Source organism: Microtus ochrogaster, chromosome 10 (assembly GCF_000317375.1).
Source record: "Microtus ochrogaster isolate Prairie Vole_2 chromosome 10, MicOch1.0, whole genome shotgun sequence".
Classification (NCBI taxonomy): Eukaryota; Metazoa; Chordata; class Mammalia; order Rodentia; family Cricetidae; genus Microtus; species Microtus ochrogaster.
In genome coordinates this window covers 74,453,734-74,463,265 of record NC_022016.1, presented here as the reverse complement: position 1 = coordinate 74,463,265, position 9,532 = coordinate 74,453,734, and the positions used below count along the sequence as shown (strand labels likewise).

Genomic DNA, 9,532 nt, shown 5'->3' with positions numbered 1-9,532 from the left:
ACACACATATACACTATGTGGTAGCTCAGAGGAAAATGCTTGCCATAGGCCCAGGTATTTGAATACTTTGTCCCCAGCTGGTAGAACTGCTGGGAAGGATTAGGAGGTGTGGCCTTGTTGAAGGAAGTGCATCACTTGGGGTGGGCTTTGAGGTTTCAAAAGCCCATGTTATGACCAGTTAGCTATGTCTCTGCCTTAAACTAGAGATCAAGAGGTAAGTTCTCAGCTACTGCCCCAGTGGCATGTGTGCCTGTCTGTTGCCATGCTCCCCGCCACGGTGGTCATGGACTCTCACCCACTGCAGTAGTGAGCCCTAAATAGACATCTTGGTCATGGTGTTCTGTCCCAGCAATAGAGAAGTGTCAGGGAAAACCAGAGAGAGTCTCAGTGGGAGACCACAGACACCCACAGAGCCCTCAAACAGACACGTGGAGATTGGCAGGACAAACCCAAAGTGACAAGAGCCAAGAGATGTGGGCAGAACACCCACCTAGAACTGGAACCCAGATTAGCTGCATTTGTGTGGCAGGAGCATGGCACGGGGCAGCTAGAGCTTGACTTCCTGGCCTAGGACTGCTTTCTCAGCTGCATGATCTTAGGCAATCGCATTCCCTCTCTGGCCTTCAGACTTCCCGAGAAACGAGATGGTAGGTGGAGATAATCTGAGCTATCCCATCAATTTATACCAACACTGGAGCAGGTATATGCTTCGGACTTCACTCTTACGCTGGGCACACGTGTGGTGTGTGTGTTTACATGTCTGTGTGATGTTCGTGCCCATGCAGGTGTCTTATGTCAGAGGTTGGAAAAGGACATCAGATGTCCTGCTCTCTCACTCTCTCCACTGTGTCTTTGAGACAGGATCTCTCTCTCTCCCCGAAGTTTGCTCATTTTCAACCAGGTTAGCTAGATGGCCATCAAGCCCCAGCACCAGGGTCCCAGGTGCCCATGGCCGTGCCTGGCATCTCCTGTGGATGCTGGGGATCCAAGAGATGGCCCACAGAGCACTCTCCCCAGCCCTGCTATCTTTTAGTACAATAAAAGACAGGACCCAAAGTTACATATCTTATACATAATTTAGCCCAGTAGAGACCGTCGATACCCACTGTTATATATTTCCCTGTTTTTCAGTGGTTGGCTTCTTACGAGTCAGTGCTGGAAATGTGAGCTTGGGGCCAGGGCAACAGCTCGGCTATTAAAGTGTTTGCTGAGCAAGCGTAAGGACCAAGATTTATCCTCAGCATTACCACAGGAGTTGGGCACGGCGGCTCACGCTTGTGATCTTAGGGCAGGGGAGGTGGAGGCAAGTTGATCTCTGGAGCTAGCCTGCCAAATGCCCTTCTAGCCTAATTGGAGAGCACCAGGTCTCAGCGAGGCGGCTCCCGAGGAACACCTGAGGTTGATTTCTGACTGACACCCACGCACTCACACACGCACACATGCGTGCAAGCACATTCATATGCACACAAATGTGAACTTGTGAAACACATGCATATCATTAAAAGACCACCTTTATCTTTTTAGATATCAAAAACTAAGAAGACGGCACTGCCTGCTATCAGCTATTTCTTGTTTGTGAAAATGTTGGAAAGCATTGCCTGTGACATCAGGACACCTTTGATACCTTAGAGTCCTAAAACTCCCAGGCCTACGATCTCCATGTGCTAGTCAGAACAGCCCCTCGTTCTTGTGTCTTAATACAGTACAGTTCCGTGCTTTTAAATCCGGCAGGGAGCCGGGCAGTGGTGGCACATGCCTTTAATCCCAGCACTTGGGAGGCAGAGGCAGGCGGATCTCTGTGAGTTCGAGACCAGCCTGGTCTACAAGAGCTAGTTCCAGGACAGGCTCCAAAACCACAGAGAAACCCTGTCTCAAAAAACCAAAAAAAAAAAAAAAAAATCCGGCAGGGGCTGCCATCCTTCCTGAGCCCTATGGTTGCAGGGAGTAGACTTGTGGACATGGGCATTTGTGGCTGTCCTGCTTGGGCTGACATAGAGACATCTGATATTGTCCTGGGGAGAAAGGAGGACTTTTGGGTCTGTACACAGGAGCTCAAAGATAGGAGGAAGGAGGCAAGGAGAGAGGTGAAGAAAGCGGAGGACCAGGGCTCCACCTGAGTGGCAGGAGACAGGCCTGCTTGGAGGAGTCGGGGATTAAGGAGGACTGGTAAGGGCTGCATGCAGGGAAAGACCCTAAGAAGAGGAACCACGGGTTCTAAAAGCTCTTGCTCCTGATGCCCTGGACCCAGGCAATGGAAGAAGGCAGAAGTCACAGGGCTTCAACAGCAGGGACAGCTGGGAACCTCCTGCAGCATGATGCTGGCAGAGGAGAGTGGCACGCCTCCTTTCAGGGAACAGCAAGCTGCAGGGGCGGGGGACGGGGGGAGGACAGAACCCAGCAGTCATGGAGGAAGCAGGAAAGAATCTTAAGGGCAGCAGGTAGTAGTTTCCGGGGAGGTCATGGGTGTGAAGAAGCCACCTTTGCCCCTGTAGGCAGTGCTAAGATGCTACCTGCTCACCTCCCTTGTGTCCTGTCCCCCCCTCCATCTTCCGCAGCCACTGGGGCCAACCTTCCTGCCGAGGGCTCCCTGACCTTTCTGGTAGCCTGCAGAAAAGCCTCGGCTGGCCACATGCTTGTCTGAGTGGAAGATGACAGACATGACGTGCCACGAGGAGGTGAAGGGTGGTGGGGGCACCTGCCCACAGAACCTGCCCAGAAGATTGCCCTTGTCTCCAGATGCCCCGTTGTAGATCTCTAGGAAGTCAAATCCACAGGTGTCATGGTACTCCAGGTCAAAGGCGTGGAAGGTGAGCAGCACCGAGGACCCCTCGGCCACCACGATCAGCCAGCTGCACTCTGTGTTGTAAGGATACAGGCTTGGGAAGTTTGGGCTGGAGAAGTTCCCAGACGGTGCCGAGAGCACACCCCCACACTTGACACCTGAGGCAAGAGAAAAGGATGGTTTACAGTCGACTCTGGGGCCCTGGATACATAGGCAAGTCTGGGGCCTTGAGGGTGAATAGGAAGCAGGACAGGGTCCCAATCGCTCTGGAGGTGTGTCTGTGCTCTCTCAAGCACCCCCACTTCTTTCAGATACTGGGGAAGCTTTCTTCTAGTCTGTCAATAAGCACTGTTGGAGTCCCGGGCAGTGCTCTTAGATGCTGGGAGGACAGCAGGGATAAAGACCTTGCTCTCAGGCATGCGTGTTCTGGTGGGGAAAGAATAAACACAAACAAAGCATGGAGCAGACAGGAGAGCAGCGAGTTCTGAGGAGAAAGAGAAGGCAGGTGAAGCCAGGCGTGGTGGCGCACACCTTCAACCCCAGCATAGGAAAGAAGAGGCACTGGGATCTCTTCGAGTTCAAAAACAGCCTGGTCTATAGCGTAAGTTCCAGGCCAGCCAGGGCTAGGTAGAGAGACTCTGTCTCGAAAATAAATAAACATTAATAGAGACAGCTGATAGTAGTGCAGACCTTTAATCTCAGCACTCAGGAGGCAGAGGCAGTTGGGTCTTTCTGAGTTCAAGCCCAGCCTGGTCTACAAAGCAAGTTTCAGGATTCAGGACTACACAGGGAAACCCTGTCTCAAAAAATCAAAAATAAACAAACTAACCAAAAAGATAAATAAATAGAAAATAATAAATAATTTAAAAGGAAACAACAAAAAGAAATTAGGAAACCAGAATTTGGCCACCTTTAACGGAATACTAGGCTAGAAGCATCTGTAATGTCTGTTCAGTCACCAAGGAAAAGGCTGTTAAGAGGGAAAACCCAGGTCAGCCATTCAGGTGTTTTCTGTGAAGTTCACTCAACGACGCTAAGCTTTTGGAGGAAAAAAAAAAGGGTAAGAGTAGCTTCAGATCAGCCTCAAACTTGTAATCCTGTTGCCCTCAAACTTGTAATCCTTCTGCCTCAGGCTGTCAAATGCTGAGATTACAGATGTGTGCCACTACGTCTGGTTCAAGCGTTTGAAAAACTTAAAAAGGCACAGCCTGATACAGTAGAACACACCTGTAGGAGCAGTACTCTGGAGGCTCAGGCAAGAAGAGGATTGTAAAGTTTTAGGCAAGCCTGGGTTACAAGGCAAGACCGCGATTCAGAGTAATAATAACAACCATCACCACTACAGTAGCAACAGCAACAGGGCTGACAGAGGTCAGAGGGAGACAAGGAAGGTGGGTGTGGAGTAATCAGGATGCAGCGTATATGTGTATGAAAATGCCAAAGAACAAATTCAATAAATAAAAGATAAGCCAAGAGGGAACCTTATATAGTAGAATGCTATACAATTTGGAATGTGTACACATCCCTCGCGGAATCTTTCTTTCTTTTTTTTTTTTAATATATTTATTTATTATGTATACAATATTCTGTCTGTGTGCATGTCTGCAGGCCAGAAGAGGGCACCAGACCTCTTTACAGATGGTTGTGAGTCACCATGTGGTTGCCGGGAATTGAACTCAGGACCTTTGGAAGAGCAGGCAATGCTCTTAACCACTTGAGCCATCTCTCCAGCCCCCTCTTTTTTTTTTTTTTAAGGTAAGGTCTTAGCTATATAGCCCAGGCTAGCCTTGAATTACAGATCTTCTTACCTCAGCCTTCTAGGTGCTAGGATGAAAAATGTGTGCACATGTGTGTGTATGTGTGTGCACATGTGTGTGTGCACGTGTATGTGTGTGTGTATTCCTGGACTCAAGAAGTCTTTCTACCTTAGCCTCCCCAGTGTCTAGGACTATAAACACATACCACTGTTCCCCACATTAAAAAGGGAACCATCTAACAAAGATGTTTGCTTGTTGGATTGTTTTGAGTCTTTCAATGTTTTGGTCTTTCTATGTGTTATGGTCTTTCTGGCTGACCTGGAACTCACTAGTAGACCAGTCTGGACTCCAGTTTTCTTGGATCCTCTCACATTGGTTCACGAATGTTAGGATTACAAGCATTGTGTGGCATTTCTGTGCACACGTGTGCATGTGGAGGCCAGAGCTTGACTTTAGATGCCGTTCCTAAGATGCTCTCCAGAGCTCACCAAGTAGGATAGGCTGCCTGGCCCTCGGCCCAGGGAGATGCTTGTTCCCACTTTCCCAGCCCTGGGATTATGAGCATGTGGCATTGTTTCATGGCTTCTGAATCTTGAGCTCACTCGGGTCCTCCTGCTTGGCACGGCAAGCACTTTAACAACTGAGCTATTGCTCCAGTTGTAAAAGAAAACTCTTTTTCCCCTTTCTTTCTATTTTTTGGTTTTCCCAGACAGGGTTTCTCTGTGTAACAGTCCTAGCTGTCCCGAAACTAGCTCTTGTAGACCAGGGTGACCTCAAACTCACAGAGATCTGCCTGCCTCTGCCTCCTGAGTGCTGGGATTAAAGGCGTGTGCCACCATCGCCTGGCAAAAGAACACTCTTTTTAATTACATATACAATGTTAGAAGAGGCCATGAGTATGTGGTTGCTGGGAATTGAACTCAGGACCTTTGGAAGAGCAGTCAGTGCTCTTAACCTCTGAGCCATCTCTCCAGTCCAAGAACACTCATTAATGAAATACAATGATTAATTTTGAGGCTAGAAAGATGGTTCAGTGGTTAAGAGAGTTTGCTACTCTTGCTTAGGTCCTTGGTTTGATTCCTAGTGCCCACATGACAGCCCATAACTGTAACTCCAGTTCCAGGGCATCTGATACTCTCTTCCAGCCTCCAAAGGCCTGCAAGGGGTGCACAGATATACATGCAGACAAAATACTCACACACATAGACTAAAAATAGGTAAATCTTCAAAGTATAGATTTTTATTTATTACTGTGTGTTCATACATGTGTGGGCATCATGAGAATGGTGGGGGATGCTGTCACAAGCGTGTGGAAACTTACGGCAACTTTATGTGGTTGTAGGGACCAAACGCAGATCATTAGATTTTTGCGACAAATGTTTTTACTTTCTGAGCCACCTCATTGTCCCCCAAAAGGAATATTCTCCTTCTTTTTTTGGGGGGGGGGGTTGTTTTGGTTTCGTTCGTTTTTTTAAGACAGGGTTTCTCAGTGTAGCCCTGGCTGTCCTGGAATTTGCTCTGTAGACCAGGCTGGCCTTGAGCTCACAGAGATCCACCTGCCTCTGCCTCCCCACTGCTGTCACCACCTGGTTCCTCTTTTTTTTTTTAAGATTTATTTTTTATTTTAAAATTTGTGTGTTCTTGTGTGTCCATATGGGAGTGTGTGTGTGCGTGTAGGTGCCCGTTGAGGCAGAGGTGTCAGGTCTCCCTGGAGCCACCTGTTCCCATGGATCCTGGGAACAGAGCTAGATTCCTCTGGAAGAGAAGCCAGCGCTCTAAACGCTGAGCCTTCTTGCCAACCCCAGGAACAAGGCTCCATTTGGCCAGGCCAAGGATGGAGAACTTCTGTGAGATAAACAACCCCCATAGTCCAACAATAAACGGCGAGGGGGCATAGTACTGTATTAGGAATCAAATATCAGCCAAGCAGAATGCGCGGCTCTTTCTCAGGCTTTTTGTGTTATTGACCTCATTTTGCAGATGAGAAAACTGAGCCCGGAATGGGAAGTTACCATAACTGACATCTATTGGTCAGCACCCTCTCTTCTAACTCATGGGAGCCAGGGCCGCCTGTCTCAGACACTGCTGTGGCTCTGTGGTAGTTCTGACCTGTGGGGAGGGTAAGTGTTCTAGGCTAGGATCCAGCACTTCTCAGAACGTCTGGGGGTGGGGGTGGAGCGTGTCTCTTCCTCCTTGGCCCTAGGTTGGGAATGGGAGCCCTGAGGGTCCATGTTCACGCTGTGGAAACGTCCACAGAAGGCAAGAGCCATGTGAAAAAAAAAAAAATGGCCCTGGGCCAAGAAGCCCTGGCTGCTAGCAGGCTCAGCTCCATCTCTGTTACCCTGTTATAGTGCCCAAGATACCTTCTTGCTAAGTATATACAGCTTGGGTCCTGTCACTTGCGGCCAAAGGAATCCTCAAGTACACACTTGAACAAAGTCCCCGAGAGAAGGACACACCACATAACTCTGCTCTGCTCTGCTCCGCACCGCACCGCACTGCGGGTCTGTGCTGATTTGAACTGAGCCTCCCACCTAGGGAAGCTCACAAAGGGGATGGGGCTGCGGAGAGTCAGGCAAGCCAGGTGAAGTCACACTGTGTGGTATGCTGTAGCTTGCATCGCAAAGGGCTATGGGATCGCAGTTTTAAGGGAGGGCTGAGACCCACAGGGGAGGTGATATATGCAGAGCGAGAAGGGAGATTATAGCTACTGGGGAAGATGGGGCAAGGGGGCTCCGTCACTCAGCCTCTGTGGCCCTCAGCCATGCACCTGCCAAGTGGGATGCTACCCTCATTCTTACTGAGTGCCAGAGGGCAAGGGAGACAGAGGCATCGTAAGGGTCATGTAGGGGATAGGTCACACGATTTCTTCCTGTCTGGGCAGGCTGGTGCTGGGAGTGGTATCTGGTTCACAGCCTTATGGCAAGAAGATGTAGGGACAAGTTATAGGAGCTGCTTGCTGAGTCCCCTGTCCCCCCCCCCCCCCCCAGCGAGTGTGCCCATTGCAGAATGGTGAAATTACTCCACAGTCTTCACACACAACACCACGAGGGGCAGAGTGACCCAAATCTAAGACTCACAGCCTGGGGTGGGGGAGCTCTGGGAACCTGGGGAGGGAGCATCTGAGCCCACTAGAGGATGAGGAGGGCTTCAAGGAGGAAGTGACCTGACCTAAACTTTAAGGGTGAACAGCAGAGAAAAGGCTAGATGGTGCAGTGGATAAAGGCTCTTGCCCAAGTCTGACCACCTGAACCACCCAGTACACACACGGTGGAGGGAGAGAAACAGCTCCCACGGCCTGTGCGCTGAGCTCCACACGTGAGATCCAGGGCACCCGTGTGCACTCGCCCTCCACACACACAACGCACGTAATTGAAAAAAGATTTCAAAGAGAAACAGGACTCTCCTAAGAGATTCCAGGAAGAACTTCTTCCCAGGCAGAGGGACAGCGGGGACTTAAGATCCCCAGGGCAAGGCATTCTCAGAAAGAGTGTGGTTCCCAGCAGGCACACAGACGCATTGGAGCCAGCACACCAGGGACACTGAATGGCACAGTGAGGAATTTGGCACCACTGGCTGCCGTGGGAAGTGTATCCGGCTCCCAGAGCAGAGGAACCTTCCCACAGGAGCCTTCCACACTTCTGAGCCATTCTCTTCACAGCAACTGTACCTAAGCCTCTGAGCCAGCGAGTTTCAGCATGGGGGCAGGGACGGGGGAGCCAGCCTTCACTAGGCCTTTGTTCTGAAGATGAGATGCTCTTACGTGAAGCAAACAGCAGGCACCCACTCAATGCTGTCCTCCCTCCACTACTCAGGAGCAAACACACACTCAACTTCCCGGCTTGTGCTTCCGGAGCCCCTGGTTCCTCTGCTCTCTCCTCCCCTCCTCTCGGTTGCTCATTACTGGATCGCCATCACCGGATCACCTACCTTCCATGGCTTGGGTCCCAGGACCTGAGTTCAGCAGTAGCACTGCCAGCAACAGGCAAGCCCCCAGCTCAGCTAGCATCTCCTCGCTGGGGGTCCCCCACCAAGGCTGAGTTCAGGGGTCAGGATCCAAGGGTCTGAGAGGGGAAAGAGAGGTGAGGCTGGAAGGGCCCCCAAGTAAATGGTGCTGTGAATAATTCATCCGGCCCTTGAATTAGTAAGCCGATCCCAGGGGCTTCCTTCACTCCTCACTAAGGTGACGGATCTGGTGTCACCAGGTTGACACGTACTGAGAACTGCAATGGCCACTCTGTACAGGGAGGACCTGAGAGGAAATAGGGTAGTGGAGAAAGGGCCTGACTTCCAGGGCCTGAGGAGATGGGATCAATCCCAGCTCAGCCTCCAGATGGTCAGGTGGTGTTAAACAAGTCATTTCACTCCTGTGAGGCTTGGCCTTCTGATCCAACCAGCGCAGTTATTCGGCTCTGCCTCTGGGGCTGCTGGGAGTAAGGAAATGAGATCACATGTGCTAACGTGTGCAGTAAGCGCTCAGAATATGCTGACACGCATGACAGGTGCATGCTCCTGTCTTTCTCCATCCTCTGCTCTGGAGGGAGCCAAAAGGAGTCCAATGTTTGAGGGACAGATGGGACAAGTTTCCTTCCAATGTGAAAATTCAGCTCAGAGGGAGGGAGCGGGAGCTTGTGGACAGCAGAGGAGAGGACTCGTTTTTAAGGAAGACTGCATCGGGAGTAGCGGAATTGGCGCTTTAGATTTCTGCTGTGAGTCTTCCAATGCAATAGACATGGTTACAGTCTGTAGTGTAACCTGAACAGCACATGCGCCTTCGCTCATCACCAGCCTCATCTGCTCATCGCTGTGTCCAGGCCCCACGCTAGGAGCCGGGACTGCAGAGGTGTCCCCAGGCGTCCTGTGTCCAGCAGAAAATGGGTCTTTCTCTTTAATTAGCCCACTACGTGTTCTTTTCTGTTTCTGTTTTTCTCTTTCTTGTGTGCTTCTCTCTCTCTCTCTCTCTCTCTCTCTCTCTCTCTCTCTCTCTCTCTCT

At 50.5% G+C, this 9,532-nt stretch overlaps 1 protein-coding gene across 1 annotated transcript in view; it reads right to left on the bottom strand.

Moving 5' to 3' along the window:
* Positions 1-8,587, bottom strand: part of Cdcp2 (CUB domain containing protein 2) — a 15,921-nt gene extending 7,334 nt beyond the window's left edge. The window contains exons 1-2 of the mRNA XM_013348495.2: positions 8,470-8,587; positions 2,593-2,940 (exon numbers count right to left, since the gene is read on the bottom strand). Coding sequence (XP_013203949.1) covers positions 2,593-2,940; positions 8,470-8,548 — 427 coding nt within the window. The 5' untranslated portion in view covers positions 8,549-8,587. The remainder of the gene's footprint in view (positions 1-2,592; positions 2,941-8,469) is intronic.
* Between the last annotated feature and the right edge of the window lie 945 nt (positions 8,588-9,532).